Source organism: Pelodiscus sinensis, chromosome 10 (genome assembly GCF_049634645.1).
Source record: "Pelodiscus sinensis isolate JC-2024 chromosome 10, ASM4963464v1, whole genome shotgun sequence".
In the NCBI taxonomy this organism is placed as follows: Eukaryota; Metazoa; Chordata; order Testudines; family Trionychidae; genus Pelodiscus; species Pelodiscus sinensis.
The window spans coordinates 155,444-180,915 of NC_134720.1; the positions used below are offsets into that span (position 1 = coordinate 155,444).

Here is a 25,472-nt window from a genome sequence, read left to right on the forward strand (position 1 = left end):
CATCTATTGGGAGACCAGTACAGCAGCACACAGACAATCCAGGAAGTTTTTGGAGAATATTGGGGATAACTTCTTGGTACAAGTGCTGAAGGAACTGACCAGAGACCATGTGCAGCTTGACCTGCTGCTCACAAACAGGGAGGAACTAGAGGGGAAGTAGAGGTGGGTGACAACCTGGGAAGCAGTGATCGTGAGATTTCAGGATCCTGATCAAAGGAAGAAAGGAGAGTAGCAAAATACACACCCCGGACTTCAGAAGAGCAGACTTTGATGGGCAGGATTCCCTGGGATGCATACATGAAGGGAAAGGAGTCCAGGAGAACTGGCAGTATTTTAAAGAAGCCTTATTAAAGACACAGGAAGAAACCATCCCAATGTGCAAAGCAAGAAAAGCAAATATGGTAGGCGACCAGATTGGCATATGTTGGATGTCCTTGGTGAGCTTAAACACAAAAAGGAAGCTTACAAGAAGTGAAAACTTGGACAGATGACTAGGGAGGAGTATAAATATATTGCTCGAGAATGCAGGGGAGTTATCAGGAAGGCAAAAGAGCAATTGGAATTACAGCTAGCAAGGGATGTGAAGGATAACAAGAAAGGTTTCTACAGGCATGTTAGGGTGATCAGAGAGGGTGTGGGGCCCTTATTGGATGAGGGAGGTAACCTAGTGACAGAAAAGCTGGGAGAAAAGCTGAAGTACTCAATGCTTTCTTTGCCTCTGTCTTCAAGGACAAGGTCAGCTCCCAGACAAATGCACTAGGCAACGCAGTATGGGAAGGAGGTGGACAGCCCTTGGTGGGGAAAGAACAAGTTAGGAACTATTTAGAAAAGCTAAACATACACAAATCCATGAGCCCGGATTTAATGCATCCAAGAGTACTGAGGGAGTTGGCAAATGTCATTGCGGAGCCTTTGGCCATTATCTTTGAAAACTCGTGGAGATCGGGGGAGATCCTGTCTGATTGGAAAAAGGCAAATGTAGTGCCCATCTTTTAAAAAAAGGGAAGAAGGATGATCCAAGGAACTACAGACCGGTCAGCCTTAACTCAGTCCCCAGAAAAATCATGGAGGGGATCCGCAAGGAATCCATTTTGAAGCACTTGGAAGAGTGGAAAGTGATCAAGAATAGTCAACATGGATTCACAAAGGACAAGTTGTGCCTGACCAATCTGATTAGCTTCTATGGTGAGGTAACTGGCTCTGTGGATATGGGAAAGTCAGTGGATGTGATATACCTTGACTTTAGCAAAACTTTTGATACGGTCTCCCACAATATTCTTGCCAGCAAGTTAAGGGAATATGGATTGGATAAATGGACGGTAAGATGGATAGAAAGCTGGCTAGACTGTCAGGCCCAACGGATAGTGATCAATGGCTCAATGTCAGGTTGGCCATCGGTTTCTAGCAGAGTGCCCCAAGGATCCGTTCTAGGACCAGTTTTGTTCAACATCTTTAATGATGACCTGGATGAGGGGATGGATTGGATCCTCAGCAAGTTCGTATCTGACACTAAGGAGAGGTAGATATGCTGGAGGGCAGGGATAGGGTCCAGAGTGACCTGGACAGATTAGAGGATTGGGCCGAAAGAAATCTGATGAGGTTCAACAAGGACAAGTGTAGAGTCCTGCACTTGGGACAGAAGAATTCCAAGCATTGTTACAGGCTGGGGATTGAATAGCTAAGTTGCAGTTCTACAGAAAAGAACCTGGGGATTACAGTGAATGAGAAGCTGGATATGACTCAACAGTGCGCCCTTGTAGCCAAGAAGGCTAATGGCATATTAGGGTGCATTAGGAGGAGCATTACCAGCAGATCTTAGGGTACGTCTAGATTACATGGCTCCATCGACGGAGACATGTAGATTAGTTTACTCGACAAAGGGAAATGAAGCGGCAATTTAAATATCGCTGCTTCATTTAAATCAAAATGGCCACTGCACTGTGCCGATCAGCTGTTTGTCAGCACAGCGCAGCAGTCTAGATGGGGATCTGCAGACCCCAGAATCCTTTGTCAGTAGATCCTTTATGCCTCGGATACAGGATCTGTCAACAAAGGGCTCTGGGGTCCGCAGATCCCCGTCTAGACTGCCGTACTGTGCTGACAAACAGCTGATTGGCACAGTGCAGTGGCCATTTTGATTTAAATGAAGCGGCGATTTTTTAAATCGCCGCTTCATTTCTCTTTGTTGTCCTACCTCATTTGCATGGCTCCGTTGACGGAGCCATGTAGTCTAGACACACCCTAAGTGATTATTCCCCTTTATTCAGCTTGGGTGAGGCCACATCTGGAGTATTGTGTTCAGTTCTGGGCCCTCCACTATAGAAAGGATGTGGATGCATTGGAGAGGGTCCAATGGAGGGCGACCAAATGATTAGGGGGCTGGAGCACATGACCTGTGAGGAGAGACTGAGGGATTTGGGTTTGTTTAGTCTGCAGAAGAGAAGAGTGAGGGGGATTTGATAGCAGCCTTCAACTTCCTGAAGGGAGGTTCCAAAGAGGATGGAGAAGGGCTGTTCACAATAGTGACGGGTGGCAGAACAAGGAGCAGTGGTCTAATGATACAGTGGGAGAGGTCTAGGTTGGATATTAGGAGAACTGTTTCACTCGGAGGGTAGTGAAACACTGGAATGGGTTACCTCGGGAGGTGGTGGAATCTCCATCCCTAGAGGTTTTTAAGTCTCTGCTTGACAAAGCCCTGGCTCGGTTGATTTAAATGGAATTGGTCCTGCCTTGGGTAGGGGGCTGGACTTGCTGACCTCCTGAGGTCTCTTCCAGCTCTATGATTCTTTAGGCTTCTGTCAAGTTGCACAGGCAACAAGTGGTCATCACTAGTGTGATTTGTGAGATTAATCTTTTGGAGGGAGGTTTAAACGTGTTGCTTGTGCTTTGTTTAGGTTCAAAACAGGCATTTTCTTTTTGACTCATCAGGGGACCATGGCCAAAATGCAAGAGACCATGGCTGAAAGAGCGAGGGAGGAGGCTCGGTGGCATACTCGCCTGCTGCAGGACTTCCTCCCAGAGTGGAGGACAATGTGTGCCACCGTCCGGGAGTCCCTGGCTGTGCCAGGTCCTCTCCCCCTGGGGGGGACTCCTGCCCATCCAGCTCCAGCCCCTCTGACCCCCCGTTCTCCCCCTCAGCCCCCTCTGACCCCCCTTCTTCTCCCTCAGCCCCTGCCACCCCTTCCTCTCCCTCAGCCCCTGCCACCCCTCCAGCCCTGCCCCCCCCCCCCCCCCCGCTAGAGCAGAGTCATTGTCAGCCCCAACTCAAGCCCGAGGACGGCAGGGTCCACGGACAAGGGGTGGCAAAGCCTTGCGGCCCAGGCGGGGCCGCCATTACCCTTAAGTTGTCTGCCCTCCCTCCCTCCCTCCTTCACTCCATGTTGGAAATCCCCTTTCGCTCCCTCCAGGTTGAAATCCCCCCTCCTACCACAGTTATCAACACAAGTTAATAGTTTAAAAAAAAAAGTTTATTTTTCACAGTTGTTAAACAATTCTATTTTTTATAACAGATCTAAGTTTTAACGTTACTTCTTTATTAACATATTTTTCAAGTTTAACATGGTGTGTGCGCCTTAACTGTTCAGAGGCTGATGCAGGGATGGATTGTGGGAGGGAAGGTTTTGGGATGGGGGGGAAGGCCCACAGACCCCATCGGGGATACCTTGGGGAGTCATAGGGCTCCAGCTGAGAAGCGCTCATTCAGAGCCTCCCGGATGCAAACCCCCGCCTGATTCATTCAGCCATTGGATCCCAACCTGGGAGGAAGGCTTCCCCTTTGCTCTCCACCAGGTTGTGGAGGATGCAACATGCTGCCACCACCTCTGGGATATTGTGTTCCCCCATGTCAAGTCGAGTTAGCAGACACCTAAACCTTCCCTTCAACCAGCCAAATGCGCATTCCACCTGTAAACGGGCGTGTGTCAGGTGTGCATTAAACACTTCCTTGCTCGGGGTCAGATGCCCTGTGTATGGCTTCATAAGCCAGGGCATGAGGGGGTACGCCGCATCGGCCACAATGCAGACCGGCATCTCTACGTCCCCGATAGCAGAGGTTCGCTAGGGGAAGAAGGTTCCTGTCTGCAGCCTTTCGTACAGGTGTGAATTGCGGAAGATCCGAGCATCATGTGCCCGGCCCGACCACCCCACACATAGGTCCGTAAATAGTCCACGGTGGTCAACCAGGGCCTGCAGCACAATGGAAAAGTACCCTTTTCTGTTGATATACCGGGCGGCTTGATGGGGTGGTGCACGGATGGGAATGTGCGTTCCATCGAGCGCTCCTCCGCAGTTTGGGAATCCCAGCCCTGCAAAACCAGCCATGATCATGTCTAGGTCTCCGAGGTGGACAATCCGATTCAGCAGCTGTGAGTTGATGGCCCTCACCACCTGCAAAAATAGACACAAACACACACAGATTATGAAGTCAGAGGGGTTGCCCAAGTCCTTTGGCGACCATCCGCTCCCCCAAGAACCCAGAACCCCCTCCCCAAGTGATTGCTCCCAGTAGTATCATGGTGTAAGACACAGGATCCCTCCACCACCTCCCCTCCATTGCTCCCCATCCACCCTTTTTTGGTTACAGTCCCCTTACGGACTGCCCTCCCCCCGTTTCCAAGGGACTTAACTCCATCAACACAGCACCTACAGTCGATCTCCCCACACCAAACTGCTGTCCCACTGACCGGTAGCTATCAGGAGTGGCCAGCTTCCAGAGGGCAATAGCTACCCTCTTCTCCAGCGGGATGGCAGGGCGCAGGTGGGTGTCCTGTCATTGCAGGGTGGGGGCAAGCCAGTTGCAAAGCTCCAGGAAGGTGGACTTCCGCATCCTGAAGTTTTGGAGCCAAGCCTGATCATCCCACTGCTCCATTACAAGCCGGTCCCACCAGTCCGTACTTGTTTCCATCCTCCAACATCGCCTGACCGGGAAAAAGTTCGGAGGCAGGAACAGTGCTGCTGCATCCTGAAGGAGGGGCTCCAGTATGGGCTCAGGTTCCAGACCAGGCATTAACAGCATGATAGTCTCATGCAGTTGCAGCAGCATTTGAAGCACTGTGGAGTGGGGCCAGCGCCTGGCCCAGGGGAAGTTCTCGCTCCATGGTAAACAAAGGTTACGAAAAACCTTCAAAAAAAAAACCAACCCCACACTGCTGTGCTGTGCCAGGAAGCAGGGCACTCCAAACAGGCACTGCAGAACCTTTGCTATCCCTCTAGGCAGCTGTAGCAGCAGAGCAATGGCTAGTTGGGGGGGGGTGTGCAGGCAGCAGAACAAGGAAGTACATGCTGCCCCTGTGACCTGGCAAAGCAGTTCCGGGTACTTTCTTCTGTCAACAGAGCGCCCTGCAGTCTGGACGCTCTCTGTCGACAAAGCAAATAGTTTTGTCTATGGCTTGATGTAGTCTAGACGCGCTTTGTCGACAGAAGTTTTGTCGACAGAATCTGTCGACAAAACTTCTGTCAGCAAAACCCTGTAGTCTAGATGTACCCGTAGACCACCAATTCTCAACCTTTTTTTGTTTTTGGTTTTTCCTGAGTCTTCTCCTGCCCCCTCTCCCCCAACATGCTGTAAAAATTCCATGGCTTTCCCATGCCGCAACCGTGTTTGTACATATAAAAACCAGGAGCCACATTAGGGGCTAGCAAGCAGTACCGCCTAAGTAAGTGCCTCCCAGCCACAACCTGCATCTGGGACTCTGGCCCCAACTCCCCAGCCCTCTGCTTTACTTCCTGCACCTCTGCCCCAGGCCACAACCTAAACCCATTGCATACTCGCTCCTGCACACATACCCCCTCCCAGACTCCACATGCCAATCTCCTGCTCCAGGTCACAACCCAAATCCTGCACTCCAGTCCCCTGCCCCAGGGCACAACCGTTGGTAAAATGGCTCCGTATCAGGTTCAGGGAAGCCACCCCTGTTCCCAGCCAATGTCTTCTTCCTCTCATTTGCCCAGCTTTCTAAGATTTATTATTTTTTCAAGAAAGATCATTGGGCACTGATGACTTTAAAGTCTAATGAGAATTATTTCTAGAAGTCTAACAGTTCTTCAGAAGAATAGATTTGTTAATCTCACAGAGCCACTTTGTGAAACATTGCTACAGCATCACAGCTGAAGTACATAGAGGCCCGTTTTGCCCTCAGTGGCTGTGTCTAGACTGGCCAGTTTTTCCGGAAAATCAGCCGCTTTTCTGGAAAAACTTGCCAGCTGTCTACACTGGCCACTTGAATTTCTGCAAAAGCACTGACGATCTCATGTAAGATTGTCAGTGTTCTTGCGGAAATACTGTGCTGCTCCCGTTCGCAAAACTTTTCATAGAATCATAGGACTGGAAGGGACCTCGAGAGGTCATCGAGTCCAGCCCCCCGCCCTCAAGGCAGGACCAAGCTCCGTCTACACCATCCCTGACAGATGTCTATCTAACCTGTTCTTAAATATCTCCAGAGAGGGAGATTCCACCACTTCCCTTGGCAATTTATTCCAATATTTGACCACCCTGACAGTTAGGAATTTTTTCCTAATGTCCAATCTAAACCTCCCTTGCTGCACTTTAAGCCCATTACTCCTTGTCCTGTCCTCAGAAACCAAGAGGAACAAATTTTCTCCTTCCTCCTTGTGACACCCTTTTAGATATTTGAAAACCGCTATCATGTCCCCCCTTAATCTTCTTTTTTCCAAACTAAACAAGCCCAGTTCATGAAGCCTGGCTTCATAGGTCATGTTCTCTAGACCTTTAATCATTCTTGTCGCTCTTCTCTGTACCCTTTCGAATTTCTCCACATCTTTCTTGAAATGTGGCGCCCAGAACTGGACACAGTACTCCAGCTGAGGCCTAACTAGTGCAGAGTAGAGCGGCAGAATGACTTCACGAGTTTTGCTTACAACACACCTGTTGATACAACCTAGAATCATATTTCTTTTTTTTTTTTTTTTTTTTTTGCAACAGCATCACACTGTTGACTCATATTCAACTTGTGGTCCACTATGACCCCTAGATCCTTTTCCGCCATGCTCCTTCCTAGACAGTCGCTTCCCATCTTGTATGTATGGAACTGATTGTTCCTTCCTAAGTGGAGCACTTTGCATTTCTCTTTATTAAACTTCATCCTGTTTACCTCTGACCATTTCTCTAACTTGCTAAGGTCATTTTGAATTATGTCCCTATCCTCCAAAGAAGTTGCAACCCCACCCAGTTTGGTATCATCTGCAAACTTAATAAGTGTACTCTCTATCCCAATATCTTCATCATTGATGAAGATATTGAACAGTACGGGTCCCAAAACGGACCCTTGCAGAACTCCACTTGTTATCCCTTTCCAGCAGGATTTAGCACCGTTAACAACAACTCTCTGACTATGGTTATCCAGCCAATTATGCACCCACCTTATCGTGGCCCTATCTAAGTTATATTTGCCTAGTTTATCAATAAGAATATCATGCGAGACCGTATCAAATGCCTTACTAAAGTCTAGGTATATGACATCCACCGCTTCTCCCTTATCTACATGGGTCGTTATCCTATCAAAGAAAGCTATCAGATTAGTTTGGCATGACTTGTTCTTCACAAACGCATGCTGGCTATTCCCTATCGCTTTATTACCTTCCAAGTGTTTGCATATGATTTCCTTAATTACCTGCTCCATTATCTTCCCTGGGACAGACGTTAAACTGACCGGTCTGTAGTTTCCTGGGTTGTTCTTATTCACCTTTTTATAGATGGGCACAATATTTGCCCTTTTCCAGTCTTCTGGAATCTCCCCTGTCTTCCATGATTTTTCAGAGATCATAGCTAAAGGCTCAGATACCTCCTCTATCAGCTCCTTGAGTATCCTGGGATGCATTTCATCAGGACCTGGTGACTTGCTGACATCTAACTCTCCTAAGTGATTTTTAACTTGTTCTTTGTGTATCCTATCTTCTAAACTTACCCTCTCTCTGCTTGTATTCACTACGTTAGGCACACCTCCAGACTTCTCGGTGAAGACCGAAACAAAGAAGTCATTGAGCATCTCTGCCATTTCCAAGTTTCCTGTTACTGCTTCTCCCTCCTCACTGAGCAGTGGGCCTACCCTGTCCTTGGTCTTCCTCTTGCTTCTCATGTATTTATAAAAGGTCTTCTTGTTTCCCTTTATGCCTGTAGCTAGTTTGATCTCATTTTGTGCCTTTGCCTTTCTAATCTTGCCCCTGCATTCCCGTGTTGCTTGCCTATATTCATCCTTTGTTATTTGTCCTAGTTTCCATTTTTTATAGGACTCCTTTTTTATTTTGAGATCATGCAAGATCTCCTTGTTAAGCCAAGCTGGTCTTTTGCCATATTTATCTTTCCTACACTGTGGAATTGTTTGCTTTTGGGCCCTTAACAACGTCCCTTTGAAATACTTCCAATTCTCCTCAGTTGTTTTTCCCTTCAGTCTTGCTTCCCATGGGACCTTACCTACAAGTTCTCTGAGCTTATCAAAATCTGCCTTCCTGAAATCCATTACCTCAATTGTGCTGGTCTCCCTTCTACCTTTCCTTAAGATCATGAACTCTATTATTTCATGATCACTGTCCCCCATACTGTCTTCCACTTTCAAGTTCTCAACTAATTCCTCCCTATTTGTTAAAATCAAATCCAGAACAGCTTGTCCTCTGGTAGCTTTTTCAACCTTCTGAAACAGAAAGTTGTCTCCAATGCAGTCCAGAAACTTATTGGATAGCCTATGCCCCGCTGTGTTAGTTTCCCAACATATGTCTGGATAGTTGAAGTCCCCCATCACCACCAAATCTTGGGCTTTGGATAGTTTTGTTAATTGTTTAAAAAAGGCCTCTTCACCTGGCTAGGTGGCCTGTAGTAGACTCCTAGCATGACATCACCCTCATTTTTTACCCCTTTTAGCTTAACCCAGAGACTCTCTACACAGCTATCTCCTACGTTCATCTCCACTTCAGTCCAAGTGTGTACATTTTTAATATACAAGGCAACCCCTCCTCCCTTTTTTCCCCTGTCTGTCCTTCCTGAGCAAGCCGTACCCTTCCATACCAACATTCCAATCGTGCGTCCCATCCCACCAGGTTTCTGTAATACCAATGATATCATAGTTGTATTTATTTGTTAGCAATTCCAGTTCTTCCTGCTTATTACCCATACTTCTCACATTTGTATATAGGCATCTAAGATACTGATTTGATCTTGCCTCCCTGTTGTGCCCTGACCCTCCTTTTTCCTTGCCATTGTAGGCCGTAGTCCCCTCCCATTTCCAACCCATCTCCCAGTCCCGCACATTCAGCACTTACCTGTGGGCTTTGCTCACCTGTCCCCGTCGAACCTAGTTTAAAGCCCTCCTCACAAGGTTAGCCAGTCTGTGTCCAAACAAGGCCTTCCCGCTCCTGGAAAGGTGAACTCCATCTCTGCCAAGCAGTCCTTCCTGGAAGAGCACCCCGTGGTCAAGGAAGCCGAAGCCTTCCTGGAGACACCATCCTCGCAGCCAGGCATTCACCTCCAGGATGCACCTCTCTCTGCCCGGGCCCCTACCTTTGACAGGAAGGATCGAAGAGAATACCACCTGCGCCCCAAACTCCCTCACCTGTACTCCCAAAGCCCTGTAGTCACGCTTGATCCGCTCAGTGTCACACCTGGCAGTATCATTTGTGCCCACATGGATGAGTAGCATGGGGTAGTAGTCAGAGGGCCGGATAATCCTCGACAATGCTTCCATAACATCTCGGATACGGGCCCCTGGCAGACAGCATACCTCTCGATATGAACTGTCAGGGCGACAGATGGGCGCCTCCGTTCCCCTCAGAAGAGAGTCTCCAACCACCACTACCCTTTTGCGCAAAAAGGCCAGTGTAGACCGCACAGATTTGTTTTCCGCAAAAAAGCCCCGATCGTGAAAATGGCAATCAGGGTTTTTTGCGGAAAAGCGCATCTAGATTGGCACGGATGCTTTTCCGCAAAAAGTGCTTTTGCGGAAAAGTGTCAGTGCCAATCTAGACGCCCTGTTCCAAAAATGCTTTTAATGGAAAACTTTTCCGTTAAAAGCATTTCCGGAAAATCCTGCCAGTCTAGACGTAGCCAGTGTGTGCATACAATTGCCATGGTACTAGCTTAGGCTTGGCAGAATTTGGCCCATGTAATGCCAAATCCTGAAGGGCTAGGCACCTGTAACTTCCACTGAAGTCAACCCAGGTTTGGGCCTATGATGAGAAATTTGCAGGATTTGGACATTGAATGCCTCTTCCAGTTGTGCGGCAGCACAGATTCACAGGTGATGCTCAGACAGTGAGCTCCTTGCACAGAGACCTGAGCCTCTGACTGGGCGGGGCTGATTAATCACCTGTGAAGCTTTGCTGCCTTCTAAGGATGTGAAGTAGGGAGTAAATGACTAATTTGTATTGAGTACATGATTAGTTGATAAGGGGCTTGCTGTGGCTCTGCAGTTTAAATGTAGAACAAGCTGGGCATGCAGGCAGCCCATCTCCTACTACATTTAAACTGCAGAGCTGCAGTGGGGGTAGATCTGGAACCTGGCATGAGCCAGGACTGAAGCAGTCCTGGCTCACTCTGGGTTCAGACCACAGCAGCTTTACCTTTTAAATGTAGTCATTTAAAAGGCACAGCTACACTGCTGCTGCACCTCTGCCGCCTCACTCCCCCCCCGCATTGCAGAGGCCGTGCTAGGGGGAACCGGCTTTTAAGCTGGTTCCCCCAGGCATTGGCTTCTGCTTCCCCTCCTCCCCCCCACATTGCTGCTTCTGATGTAGAGGTGGCACCGGGTAGGGAAGAAGGGGGAGTAGTGGACTCAAACACCCAATAAGCCTAGGCTAATCAACTGCTCTTTTACATCATCTCTTCAAACCTGAGCAAATTTTGCTCTACTTGGATTTCTTTTTGGAATATGAATTTTATTATTAAAAGTAAGTGATTGTGTCTATAGCTGAAGCACTGGTTATGTGCTTTGATCAACCTGCCACTTTATTTTTTTTACAGAGATCTTTTATTAAGTTTTATTATAATTTAGTCATACTAGTTGTAGTAGACTGTTGGCAGAGTACAGGGAATGTGACAATTTCAGAACTGGATGTGTGCAGTAATGAGGAATTCCTTTTGAAATGTTTGTGACCTTTAAAGAATCCAGTATGTATTCATATATTGTTTCCTACACTACAAAATTCTAAGCACATTCTAGAACATGTTTGAGAACTTGCCTAGTGCAGTTCTTACGTAGGCATAACTAAGAGGAAATTGAAAATACAACAATCTAATTTTGAAATTAACAAAATCAGAAAACTTAGGAATCTAATCAAACAGCAGAGTTGTATCTTGGTAGATTAATTGTAAAATGGTTAAATGCAGCAAACATGAGAAAATAAATCAAATTCTCCCATCCAAAATTTTCCCACAGGACATGAAACAAAGAATAATGAAATACTTTGTTAGGCTTTGTAATTCATTTTTAACAACACATTACTTAATACTACTCTTTGTAAATGTAACATTTCTACCTGGGTTTCTACTTAGTACTGTTGCTAGTAACTCAAGGACTACTGTAATTGAAAGATGAGAAATATTATTATCCATATTTTTCATCTTTAACAGTTTGATTGTCTACTATATATTTGAGAGAGTCTGTATGTCTTTCTGTTCAAGAACTCCTCCTAAGCAGTAAAAGCTAGGGCCACTACATTTGGTATACAGCTTCCTCCTGTAACTTAAAGCAAGCTGTGAGTTTGGTTGTGCCAGGAAAATAGTCTGTGCTTGGAATGTGATTGCTTCTCATAAAACCAAACAGAAAAGAGAATCACCAGGCAGGTGAAAGGCCCTCCAGGATTACCCCAGCCCTGAGCCTCCTAACCCCAAGGTGCCCTTTAGGGAGAGTGGAAGGGGGCTGAAGCTCCCTCACCCCTCCAATTTGTAAGGGGATATTGCTGACTTTTCTTTGTCAGGGAGTGAGGGGAAAGGGCACAGTTTGCCTCATTCCTCTCACTGGCTGGGGAGTATAGGGGCAGATGAACCTGGACTTTCATGTGCTCCTCCCTGGCTGTGCCTGCTGGAGCCACAGTAGCCATGGAGAGGCACTTCTCACCTGGCCCCAAGCTGCTGTGATGAGAGAGGGCTGGCGTAAAGATGTTACCCTAGTACAGGGGTTTCCAACCTGGGGTATGTGAACCCTCAGGGGGTACGAGAAGCTTGTCAAGGGGGCACGGGGAATATTTGGTAAATAACTAGATTATCCTAACTGAAATATTCCAAAAGTAGTAGTGTTAGTGAAAAAAGTTGTGGATTCTAGAGTCTAGAATTTATTTCCTTTCATATTGAATAGGGGAGGGGGTACAGGAAGGATTACTAAAAGCCACAGAGGTACGGGGACCGAAAAAGGTTGGGAACCCCTGCCCTAGTACTTTATATAATTAGAGCCCTGCAAATCTATGGCTATCTGGGGCTCATTTTTGGGGATGTGGATGTAGATATACAGTTTTTATGTCTAGAACCCTGCAGATTTGCAGATACATGCTTTATAGCCACAAGTATCTGCATCCACATTTGTGGATGTGGATATCTGTGAATGATTTTTGCAGGTGCAGATACCAATTTTGTATCCATGCAAGTGGCTTTATAATTTATAAATTGGATTTTTTTCCCCTGTACAGTCAGTTAAGTTGGTCACTTTTCCCCTGTGAATGTCTTTCACACAAGATGCAGAGAAGTATTTTGGAAGTAGAAAAAAAGAAAATAATTTATTTTTTAAAAAGACAAGAGGCCAGGGACAGATTTAGTACCTGAACATTTTCTATATTTTTGTTTGGAAATTTACTAGATTTTAGTATGATTGTGCCCTTCTAAGCTTTGAAGAGAGTCTCCTATACTGGAGCAAACTTGAAAACAAAGATATTAAAACAACATGTTTTAGCAATAATCCTCTGTATTTCTCCTTACTATAATTAGTAACTATATTTGATTTTAGCTTCTTTTAAATAGAATTTAGTTTCTTGTTAGCTATTAAACCTACTGATTAAGAGACACAAGAAACAAGATAATTTAACAATTCTTCAAAGTATGTACTTAATGTGAATTGGTTATATGCAAATGCACTGAGTAAATAAAACTGATTACCATATTAACATACCAGTAAGCACATATTTCAGAAGTTGTTTTCCATTTCAGTAAGGAGTATTAATTAAAATACTCTCTCTTCCATTATGATGGGAAAAATAAAAACATATGAGCGTCCAGGAATTTGACTCATTCAAGTATATGTGAGTTCTTTGAGTAATAGAAGTTCCTTTAGCATACTCAACTTAGACTTGATAGTGAGATTTTCCAGTAAACATACTTTATCAAGGGCATATTGGATATTCTCCTTCATAATGCCAGAATTACCTGCTGAAAGCTAGACTGAAGGAGAAGCTGATCATTATCATTGAGCCTTGAACATAAACAGAAGGGGAGAATTAGAAATGTTTTTGCTAGGAAATTCCTTTTTTATTAGATGGTGGGGGCCGTGGTTTTAGTTTCCATTTCTCTTTTAGTTTGTATTGCAGTGTTTTACAAAGTGATACGACAGCAATGTATGTTCGGAATTTGAACAAAGTGCTGCTTGTGAAATTTTGCTGCTTTCTCCCACTTAACACAAAACTTTTATCCAGGGTTGTTGCATCTCATGTGCAAAACTGGCATAAAGATTGAGTAAGGTTAGGGAGCTGATTCTTTGGGTTGTCACAAATTAACTTTTTACAGAAAGCATATGTGAGAGAGATGAACTCTTTAAACTTTCAACAGCTTTCTGACACAGATGTGGAGCCCAGGTGCCATGTACCTTAAGATCTTATCAACCATGAGTTGTTGGTCCCCCCCCCCCCCCCCCCCCCCCCCCCCCCCAGCTGTCCTTGCAAGAAAAAGGCAAGAGAGATTTAAAAAATGAAAGCTGACATTCTGGCTATATTAGTGAGGGACTTCTGAGAGGGTCCTTCAGCTCATTAGTGGACCAGCAACCTGTGAATGTTGTTAAAATATGTATTAGAGGCCATATTTTTGACCTCATTAAGTCCCATTGTATTACTCTGGAAATACAAGAGGGACTTAAAACTTACTCAGATTGCCAGCTTGAGGATTCCCTTGTTAAGGATGAATTCTCATTCAGCATAGGCAACTCTGTGCTACCCCTCTCTTGCCTCCTGTAGCGTATTGGAATAGGAAGGGGCATGAAGTGTGGCAATCTGGTCACTGCGGATGGCTTAAAAGTCTGTAGAGGACTATGCAAACCCAGTAAATTAAAGCAATCCTCAGATGTTATAACTTATGTCCAGGAGCTGAACTGGTCTTCAGCTGCTCTGATTTAAAACTCTCTCTTCTTTCCTCCTTCAGGTGCACTAAATTAGAGGGCTAGAACATTCTAAGCTCTGCACCTTCATCTCCAAGTTACACAGCAAAATTTGTGCTGATTTATTGAAATACCCACTGATGATTTTAACTGAGTTACATTTGTTTATATATAGCCTAATGCTGGTTGGGTCTTTAAAATGCTGTGGTAGTATGAGTGATCAATCATACAAAACATTTTGAAATATTTCTTCTACGTCTTTTAAAAGTTAATATCTTGTTTCTACTTTGCAATAAACTAATTTGAATTAATTACTTAAAATCACTGTACTTTTTATTTTTACTCTTCCAGTCAAAGAGCTATGGCCAGACACTGCTGACAGAGATTTATAAGCATTTGAATTTGGTTGAATCTGACTACTTTGGAATTGAGTTCCAGAACATCCAGTCATACTGGGTAAGTAATGGTTCCTGATCCATATATTATAAAAAGGCTTAGATGAATGCTGCCACTTGACTTTCAGAAGAAGTTTGGAATCCCATAGAAAAGTCTTCCAGTGAATGTGTGTGTACTTGTGACTATAAAGTTGGTTCAATCAATGAATTATGTCAATGTACTGCTTCACAAAATATATAACTTAAAATGATACATAGGAAAAGAATCTGATTAATTTTGCTCCTCCTCTACTCCAAAATAATGAATTATCCACTTATTGATGTTTCTACTATAAAGGTTTTTTATCGTATTATTTAAATCCTGTGGGTTATCATCCCAGATATTGCCAGTTCTTTTTTCTGTACTTCCTTATTCTGCTTGTGTTGTTTGAACTCAGTCCTTTCCTTTCCTAAAATTTACATCGGACAAATAGGAACTGTTTGAATGGCTTCTTTACCAACTTTGGGTTTTATGAAAAGGGAGTGTGACCATACACTGACTTTTTGTTCTCTTTACACAGTATTGTAGCTTCAGTGTATATATTCTGTGAATGTTGAAGGTTTTATATTTCGTGTATGCTGTCCCCATATATTTAGAATTATTTGTTTTTGTCTGAAAATTCATACATGTGATACCCTCCCTCTGTGAAAATTAAGTAGTGCAAAATGTAGAGTTCCCACACGTTACGTAGGTGTAATTTGGTCTGGTTTGATGTCTTTCATTGCTGCTGTTGATGGTTTTTTTCAATGTTTATAATGGTGGTAGTTCTTTGAAAAATAATTCCAAAAATGTTTACAAAAAAGCCCTGTATGGCATAGTCAGTAAAACTGCTGACAGTTGGGGATCATGCTTCCTTTCGCTATAAAAAAAGGAATAATTTAGTGGAAAACTCTGGAGTCACTCTCTTTAGTCAAGCTCTGCATCACCATAGTTAAGTGAGCCAGGTGTAATATAGAAGGGAAAGGAGAGGGCTGGCGCTTAGCCTTCATCATACATGGAAAGCTAAGAATCTGAATATATGATCTGCTCAAATTCCTCACACGTTCATGTTTGTGTGCAATTATGTGGTTTCATTATGGTTCTGTTTCCCATTCCTTTCAGCACTGGTAGCACAGTTTGCTCCTTTTCTGTTGTGATTCCTTCCATAGAGTGACAAAGGAAATGTATCACTATACTTATCACAGCGTTTTTGTCAATATATCTTTGTTGTTTATATATACCTGGGGGGGCTACTTTAAGTTTTGTGGCTAAGTATGTTCGTTTAACTGGTGATAGAAAAAGTTGTTCTGCTATTGCCATGAAATAGGGAGAAAGAAATACATACTCATTTGGTAAGTTTTGCGTACAGTTAAATTTGATTTTGGTGTTTTACAACATATATGCAGCATTTGAATATGGGTATTAATATATTTTCAACTTTTGTCTCACTTCCAGATTTGGCTTGAGCCTATGAAACCTATAATTAAACAAGTACGACGTAAGTACATATTTAATTTTTAAAGAGTTTTCCTTTAATTTTCATGAATTTAATGTGGTTTCTTTTCATAGATGTTACTTGATTTCTTAGTCAGGTTTGCTGGTTTTGTGCTTGCTATTACCACGTATAGTTGGTTCAACATAGATCTACAAACTCAAACATTAAAGATGGTTTCAAGCCCTCTAATAGCATCAACATTTTCTAGAACACGTGTCATAACCCTCCCATGCTTTATGAAAATTGCTTATAAATATCAGTGTGCATAACTTGAAGATGCTTTATGTAAAACAGATCATGTCACCCATCATTCAAGAGCCAGTGATCTCCTGAAAGGGTGTCCTCTATATATGTGAATATATCTTTCTTATATGTGAAGTTAGAAATATTGAGAGAACTTGTTTTATTAGCCCAGGCATTCTAGTAAAAGCCATTACTAATACTTTAGGAACTTACTGGCTCAATGGTCAAGTCAATGATCAGTGAATGGTTTTGTTTTTCCTGTAAGCCCAAACAGTGTGATGTGGGAATCAGACATGACCAGACTTTCAGACCAACAGCCTTCCAGGAATTAAAGAACAAGATCTTCTACCGTTAGAATAGACTGATTAAAATTAGGGATGTTAAAATGCATTTAAGTAAATGTATAACTGTTGAAAATTTCAGCGGTTACATGGTCCCATGTCAGGGGGGCGGGGCAGTCTATTCCCCTGCTCCCCATGCATACTGGGAGCCTGCATGTAACCGTGAAGGTTAACTGATGAGCTTCAGCTCATCAGATAACTATGTACATGGTTACATTTTCACATCCCTAATTTGTAATGCCTCCTAGTATGATGTCATTGGCAGATTTTATAAGCACACTTTTCACTCCATTACCCAAATCATTAATAAAAAAGATATTTCACATCTACTGCTTCCTCCCTATCAATAAGCCAATAAACTCGTCAGCGAAGTAAATTAGGTTGGCATGATTTTGCTCTTGTCAAATCCATGCTGGCTATTCCTTATAATCCTATTATCCTCTTAGATGCTTACAGATTGATTGTTTAATATTTTGTTCCAGTATCTTTCCAGATACTATAGTTAGGCTGACAGGTTTTTAATTATGCAGATCCTTTTTTGCCCTTCTCTTTTTTTGGGGGGGGGGGCCTCACCCATCGTCCCTGAGGTCTCAGCGATAATAGTTAATGGTTCTAAGTTTGCTTCAGTTATATCTGTGGTCAAAATTGTGGCTGCATGTGTTTGTTCACAACATCCTCCACAGGCTGAACCATAGAGCTGGAAGAGACCTCAGGAGTCATCAAGTCCAGCCCCCTGCCCTAGGCAGGACCAGTCCCAACTAAATCAACCCAGCCAGGGCTTTGCCAAACCGAGACTTAAAAATCTCTAGGGATGGAGACTCCACTACTTCCCTAGGTAACCCATTTGAGTGCTTCACCACCCTCCTAGTGAAATAGTTTTTCCTAATATCCAACCTGGACCTGTCCCACTGCAACTTGCATGAGAAAAAAAGCCTTTCTTTTGTTTGTTTTAAACCTGCTGCCTATTCATTTAATTTGATAATGCCTTGCTTTTGTGTTTTCTGAGGAATAAATAGCATTCCTTATTTACTTTTCCATAACAGTCAAGATTTTTATAGACCTCAGTCATATCTCTCTGTCTCTTTTCCAAGCTGAAAGGTCCTAGTCTTACAAATCTCTCCTCATACGGAAGCCTTTCCATGCCCCTAACAATTTTTATTTCTCTTTTCTGTACTTTTTCCTTTTTTTCAGATAGGGTGACCAGATCGGCACTCTGGTTTCAAGTTGTGGGCCTACCAATGATTTATACAGAGGCAATATATTTTCTGTGTTACTATCTATCCCTTTATTAATAACTCCCATTATTCTGTTTGTTTTTTTGGCTTTTGCTGCACATTGAGTGGATGTTTTTAGATAATTATCTGCAACGACTCCAAGATCTTTGAGTAGTGCTAATTTAGACCCCATCATTTTATATGTCTAGTTGGGGTTATATTTTTCAACGTGTGTTACTTTGCATTTATTGGAAGTTATCTGCCATTTTATTGCCCTGTCACCCACTTTTGTGAGATCCCTTTATAGGTCTTCACAGTCTGCTTTGGACTTACAAATTACTCATCAACTGCAAAATTTGCAGTTATCTACAAATTTTGCCATTACTGTTTTCCCCTTTTTTCCAGATTTATGCATATGTTGAATAGTACTGGTCCAAGTACAGACCCTGGAGGAACACCAGTATTTTCCACTATCTAGTCTAAAACCTGGCCATTTATTAATTTAACCAGTTACCTATCCACGAGAGAACCTTCCCTCTAGGACAGCATACTTTGCTTAAGAGTCTTTGGTGAGGAACTTCGTCAAAGGCTTTCAGAAAATCCAAGTAAACTATATCTACTAGAACAGTGGTTCCCATCCTTTTTTATACCGCGGACTGGCAAACTTTTGGCAGACCGGCAACATTTTTTGCACATTTTCATAGTCAGTATGCAAATAACAAAAAATGCAAATAAAATGTTACTGGTCTGGCAAAAGCCCTGGTTCCCAGAGCTGTGGCGAACAGCCGGCTTCAGCTCCAGCAGTCAGCATGTGGCAGGCGGCTGAAGCAGCTGAAGCAGGCTCTTGGCAGCTCTTGGGACCAGGGCTGTAGTACACTCTGGCTCTATAAGCCCCCCCAGTGCCAGCCTTACCCCCTCAAGTCCCCACCCCTCCACTATCCCCCAGTGCCAGCCACTGACCCTTGAGTCCTCTGCACTCAATCCCCCCGTGCCAGCCCCCCATCCCAAATGCCTCAGTGTGAGTCCCCCACCATCCATCCCCCCGGTACCAGCCTCCTGTGTCCAGAACCCCATAGCACCCAGCTCCCCACTAAGAGTCCCTCCTAGTGCCAGCCCCCAGTCTCCAATATTAGCCCCACCTCCAGAGTCCCCCAGCACTTGCCCTGCCCCTGGAGCCCTCAATGCCTGCCCCACCCCCTCACTTAGCCCTGCGCTGCCTCCCAGCCTTCAGCTGAGTACTGCTGCTTGGGTCGCAGCTGCTCTAAGGCTGCCACGTCACCCTCCGTGTGGCCCTCCCGCCGTGCAGTGAACCGCTCTTCCACATCGGGGGGGAAGGGGAGCTGCTGGCTGGTGTACCTCAGCTCTGGCCCCCGGAGCCTCTATAGCCTGGCACCAGTCTGCAGACCAGCAGTTGAAAACTGCTGTCCTAGAACACCCGTATCCATATGCTTGTTGAATCCCTCTAAGAGTTCTAGTAGATTGTTGAGTCCTGATTTCGCTTTACAAAATCTTCCCCAAAAAATCATGTTCATCTTTTTATATGACAATTCTGTTCTTTATTATAGTTTCAATACGTTTGCCTGGTACTGAAGTTAAGCTTACCAGTAATTGCCGGCATCACCTCTGGAGCATTTTTAAAATATTGGTGTCAGTGTTAGCTGTACTCCAATCATTTGGTACAGAAGCTGGTGTGATAAGTTGAATACAATAGTTAGTAATTGTACAGTTTCACATCTGAGCTCCTGAAGAACCTCTTTTAACTGCCTTCTGTGTCCCTTTCTAGGTAAAAGTTTGTGTGCCTTAGTTTTTCTGATTTTGTCCCTGTGTGCTTGTGTTGTTCTTTTATACTCCACAATTTATATGTTTCCACTATTGTGGGATTCCTTTTTGACTCTCACAATTTCTGTTGAAGCAATATTGGCCTGTTACTGGTCCTCCTATCTTTTTTCCTTTGCATTGGAATCGGTTGTGCATTTATTATTGTTGTCTTGAGAAACTCTCCTCAATGTCTTTGTCCTTCAGATTTTCCTCAGATGAGACCTTATCTACAAGTTCTCTGAGTTTGTTCAAGTCTGGAGTTTTATTTTTAAGTCCATTGTTCTTATTTTGCTGCTCTTGCTGCATCCTTTTGCTAGGATCACTTCAGGATCCCTTTCACCCAAATTGCCTTTCACTTTTAAATTTTCTACCAGTTCCTCTTAATCAAAGTTTCTGTTCCCCTGGTGCCAAACACACAAAGTTATCCTTAGTACATTCCAAGAGCTTACTGTTTCCAGATAAGATTGGTAGCTCACCTGAGCATGCATCATTCTCAACTACTTCCTGCAGCTCAGGAACCAGGGGCTGGCGCATTCCTCCATCCATAAAACATTCTAGAAGTTTTTTCAGAATAAAAGACTAATATTGTAGCTGTTTTGCACATGAGATGTCCATACACTGTCTAAACTTACTTAATGCAAATGTCGGTATAGAGATATTTATGTTTGTATAATTAATTTTGCCATAGGACCAAAGAATACAATGCTTCGTCTAGCTGTAAAGTTTTTTCCTCCTGACCCTGGTCAGCTGCAAGAGGAATATACCAGGTAAAAATTGTTCCAAGTAATTAGTGTTCATTAGTTGTTAAAATATGTAAATAAAAGGAATATAGAAATAAGCTCACCAAAGAGGATATTTTCCCTGTTACAAAAATAAAGGTTAGCTCTTAGGGTAGGTGGGAGAGCATTTTTATTGGATGATGCTTGTAGTTAGAAAAGTAGTCAAGGTTTGCATGAATAGATAATGGTACAGGGCATTTTCTGCCTCCCAAACCTATCAGTGTGTTACCATAGAAAGAGGAAGTTGACCATTTCTTCTATAAATATTGTGAATTTATAAATGTTTCTAGAAGGATTAAGTGATCAATAAATGTTTTAGTAAATGGCTAATTGGAAAATTGTAAGAGTTCAATAGGTTAGTAGAGTTCATCTGTGACCACTTCTATTGTTATGATTATTGCCAGGGCTCAACAAATTAGTCAATCTACTTGCCCCGGGGTGAGTAGATTTTAAGCCATCATGGTGCCGCAGCGCAATCGGTGCATGTACAGCGTGCCAAACCGCATGGCTAGCAAGCGGGGCTCGCCGCCGCTTGGCAAGCCCTGATTATTGCCATATTTCGTATTTTACTTACCCATTTTTTAAACAATTGGTAAATAATTTATATTGTAAGCATGTTGCTATCTGTAAATGTACCCTGCTGCTGTCCCATCATCATCAACAGGTAGTGTGATTTGAGATCTTCCTGCAACAGATCTTTCCTAGTATCATAGCAATCTTATACATCACTCATGGCTCTCACCACACCTTTCTTCAGCCTCCTAGCAGCTGTCTTCCTCCTCCTCCAACTGGCTCCATCTCTCCTTCCTGATTATTCCCACCTCTTTACAGATCTCACCACCTCTGCCTTCTCCTCTTCCTCTCTTCCCTTTGATTTTTTTCCCTCCTCTCCTTTTGATTTCACATAGTGGGTACTGCACTTTGGGTAGTGGTAAGCTGAGTATTAGCCGTCTGAAAATGGCAACTCCTGGTCTTAAACTGCTCACCTCAGTGGCTAACTACAGTTCTCAGTTTCATCACTTTACTTCAGGTGCAAGTTATAGTCTGATTTAGCCACAGTCATCCTTGGCATAATGGGGGAAAAAGAGAGGAAAAGTTTCTTAATCTCTAGTGGCCTCTCTGGATGTGAAGGCAACAAACTAGATTTCTTAACTCAATCTCTCCCCCTCTAGTAGCAGTGTACTTTCCTTATATTTTGGGACCCAAAGGGGCTGTTCTCCAGGCAAGGCTCTCATTGCCCTTTGGCTCCTCTTGATACTTAACAATGAATTTACTGTTCCTGCTCCCGGACATGCATCCTCCTCCCACTGCTCCTGGTGTGCCCTTTAACTGATTAACCAGTTCCAGCTGGTCCTTGATTAGCTCCAGGTGTCCCAATCAAACCTAAGGGTCTCCACTGCTTCTAGGGAGGTTCTAGATTGCCTCCTGGTGACTTAATTAAATCGCATCACCTGATTCTAACAGGTTGTCGATTGCTTCCAGGTGTCTTATTTAACCCTTGTTTGGTAGCCAAGGAAACAGGAACATTGTTAGCCTGGGGCTACTATACCTGCTTTCTGTTACTTTCTTATTGCCATCTGGCCTGAACCTGTCACATTTTCTAATAAGTATCAGAGGGGTAGCCATGTTAGTCTGAATCTGCAAAAGCGATGAGGAGTCCTGTGGCACCTTATAGACTAACTGAAGTGTAGGAGCATAAGCCTTCGTGGGCAAAGACCACATCTTTGCATCTGACAAAGTGGGTCTTTGCCCACGAAGGCTTATGCTCCTACACTTCAGTTAGTCTATAAGGTGCCACAGGACTCCTCGTCGCATTTTCTAATAAGATATTAACAGCTATGCACCTCCTCCACTGTGTGGGCTGATGAAACCCTCTGAACCATAATCAAGATCTAATCCTGAGGTTGGAAAAAAATTTCTAAAATCTGCTTTGTAGTGAGGCATGCTTTTCAAAGACCTCAGCTTTGCCTGTTCATTTGATTTCCCCATGGCAGTTGACACCATCACACTTAAATTGTATTATCTGGCCAGATTGGTTAGGGATTTGAAGTAGCTAAGTTATCTACTTCTTTTTTAATTTTATGTACCTTTTTGAAAAATATTTTTAGAAGCTGTTTATTGTGTAAGTTATGCTGAGGTGAGGAGTTGTCTGTGGCTCGTCAAACAATTTGTACTCTTCACTCTTCCTTTTTAGGTATCTGTTTGCACTACAAATCAAGAGAGACTTAGCAGAGGAACGACTAACCTGCAGTGACAACACAGCAGCTCTGATCATCTCTCATCTTCTGCAGTGTTAGTATGTTGGCTTATCTCAGCCTCAGCTGATGTCACCACTGCTAAACTTAAACTAGATTATCTGTCAGCACACACAAAGCATTTGTCTGCATGTCAATAATTAAAAAAAAAAAACCCTAAAACAAGTATTTTTTGTTTCATAAGTAATATTTATTTAAAAAACCTAAATTGGTTAATTTTTAACCTTTGACATACTGGATAATCCCCAACTATTTAACGTCATGGGATTGGAACAGAGGCCACTTTCAAGTGTTTGTACTTAGAAGTTAGATAGTTTTGGCTGCTAGAAGGTGGGGCTGAGTCAAGACTCTGATCTGTTGCAGCTCTCACCTGGCTGTGCCTCCCCCTTCCAGTAACCTTGTTCATTTTCTGGCCTGCTCTTCTTAACTGCCTAAGTTCCTCCCAATGCCAGTTTCCAAATCAACTTAATGCTACAAGGCAGTGTACATATGGAGGGCAGGCAGGAAACGAAGGGAATTAGAGCCTGAGTCTGGCAACATGAGAGCAGACCTGTTAGAACAGCATCCTTCTGGGGAAGACTTAGATAGTAGGAACAACTGGAAAGGCAGGTGGTGGGCTCCTGTTTGGAAGTGAGTATGGAGGTTGAATGGGCTTGGTTTCTGTTCAAGACCCTTGTGATGCTTACCTTGAGGGCTGTAAGGCCAGATTTTCAAAGGCATTTGGGTGTCAAAATAGCATTAAAAATCTATCCCTAAGGATTAAAGGAGAAAAGCAATGGCATATGTATTTATACATTTTAAATATAAGAAAAAAGAGATACGGTCTTCATTTCTGTCTGCTTACCCAAACCGAAAATGCTTAAGAAATACTTCTTCTGACACAGTAATAAAATATGACTCCATTTATTGGGAGGCCAAACCTGTCTTACAAAACGTTGAGTGATTTGTGCTATGAAAACTTGCCAAGGATTTTCTAGCACTACCTTGTGTTTTTGAGAGAATTTCAAATCAACAGGGAACAGCTGAGTACGTATCAATATTTGTGGCCATGTTTCAAGACTGAATGTTAAGATGCTGATAAAGCAAAGGTGATAAAGGAATATAAATATTTGTGCCTTAATTTACAAGGTAATAATGTTTAAAACTTCTTGGTTTTATAGGTCAAATTAATTTTAAGCAAGATATTTTCATGGTATTTTTTCATAACTATTTTTTTAAAAAACTCTGTTTTTTATAACAGTCCTTTTTGAAGCTTAAACTGAAATATGTTTATCATGATTCTACAAAACTTCTCTGAGCTTGTCTACTCAAATTGCAGTGGTTTAATTTAAATTTGTTTAAAACTAAATTAAAATGTGCAAATCCCTATCTGGATACTCATCAGATTAAACTGGTTTAAATCCCTTTAGTTTGCATCTGTAAATTACAGGTGCAAATTTAACACACCGTTGCATTTGAACTGCTCTGCAACTGTGTGTGTAGATCTTAAGTCCCCACCATGGCTTGCTAACTCACAGTATTGGAAGGAAGTGTAATATAACTTCATATGATATGACTTTCTAGAGATAAAGGTAACTCATTGATTGATAGTTTGTTCCTGTATATTACGGGAAAAACCACAGGTGAAATCTTGTATATGGACCACCAGTAAATGTTGTTATATAAAAATAAATAAGCAAGTTAAAGTACTAGGTAAATAATATTTTTATTAAAGATTAAAATTGAGAATTAACTTTATTTTCTTTGCCAAAGTACTGTTTCTTTAAATTCTGATGATCTGTTACTTTTTATTATAGCTGAAATTGGGGATTTTGATGAATCTGGAGATCGCAGTCACCTTAAAACAAATCAATACTTGCCAAACCAGGAAAGAGTACAAGGAAAGATATTGGAGTTTCACAGAAAGCACTTGTAAGTGCAGCTTCTTGGTGGGCTTTTGGAAATGTTTTAGTATTACAGCATGCTGGTAAAACAATGCAGAGAAATTAGAAAGATATACTTATGTATTTAAAATTTACATACGCTTGCTGCTTCATATAGATGGCATAAGCTAAATGCTGTTCATAGGTGGAAACAAAACCACAATGATGGCCCTTTCTACTAACATCTGCACTCTCACACTGGAATCCTGCCTGCCCCCCTGCTAACATCTGAATCCTCGTGCTGGGGTCCTCTGCTCCCGCCGGGGTAACCCAAAGCAAAACCCAGCACCCTTTCCCCACTGGCGTAGAAGTGCATCAGCTCAGGTGGCTCCCTGGCCAGCGCATCATGGCAGAGGCAATCAGCACAGCTTCCCAGACTAAGCAGTGTCCCTGTGCCCAGGACTATATGCGTGGTAGGGGTCTGGGTGCTGCAAGGAACTGTGTGCATGGATGAGTCCCTTTCTGCTGCCCATCCCTGATTAAATAACTTTTTCAAAATACTTTGTGGGCCAGATTGGGGAAGTGCTTGGGCTGCAGTTGGCCCCTGGGCCAAGAGTTTGAGGTGCCTGCTTTAAATCTTGCCAAATATTGTAGGCTATAGCAACATTGTGGTGTAATGGGTTGGACCCCTTGAAATGTTGACAGGTGTGCTGAGATACTACTGAGTCAATCTGTTCTGCCTGCGTGAGTCCCT

At 43.3% G+C, this 25,472-nt stretch overlaps 1 protein-coding gene across 9 annotated transcripts in view; it reads left to right on the top strand.

The window, feature by feature from the left end:
• Positions 1-25,472, top strand: part of FARP2 (FERM, ARH/RhoGEF and pleckstrin domain protein 2) — a 127,351-nt gene that overhangs the window by 24,957 nt on the left and 76,922 nt on the right. For all 9 annotated transcript variants that reach the window (XR_012906155.1, XM_006110623.4, XM_075937164.1 and 6 more), the window contains 5 exons: positions 14,649-14,753; positions 16,167-16,209; positions 20,511-20,589; positions 22,796-22,893; positions 24,653-24,767. Coding sequence is in view for 8 of the 9 variants with exons in the window: in XM_006110623.4 (XP_006110685.2) it covers positions 14,649-14,753; positions 16,167-16,209; positions 20,511-20,589; positions 22,796-22,893; positions 24,653-24,767 (440 nt within the window). In the remaining variant the exon portion in view is untranslated. The remainder of the gene's footprint in view (positions 1-14,648; positions 14,754-16,166; positions 16,210-20,510; positions 20,590-22,795; positions 22,894-24,652; positions 24,768-25,472) is intronic.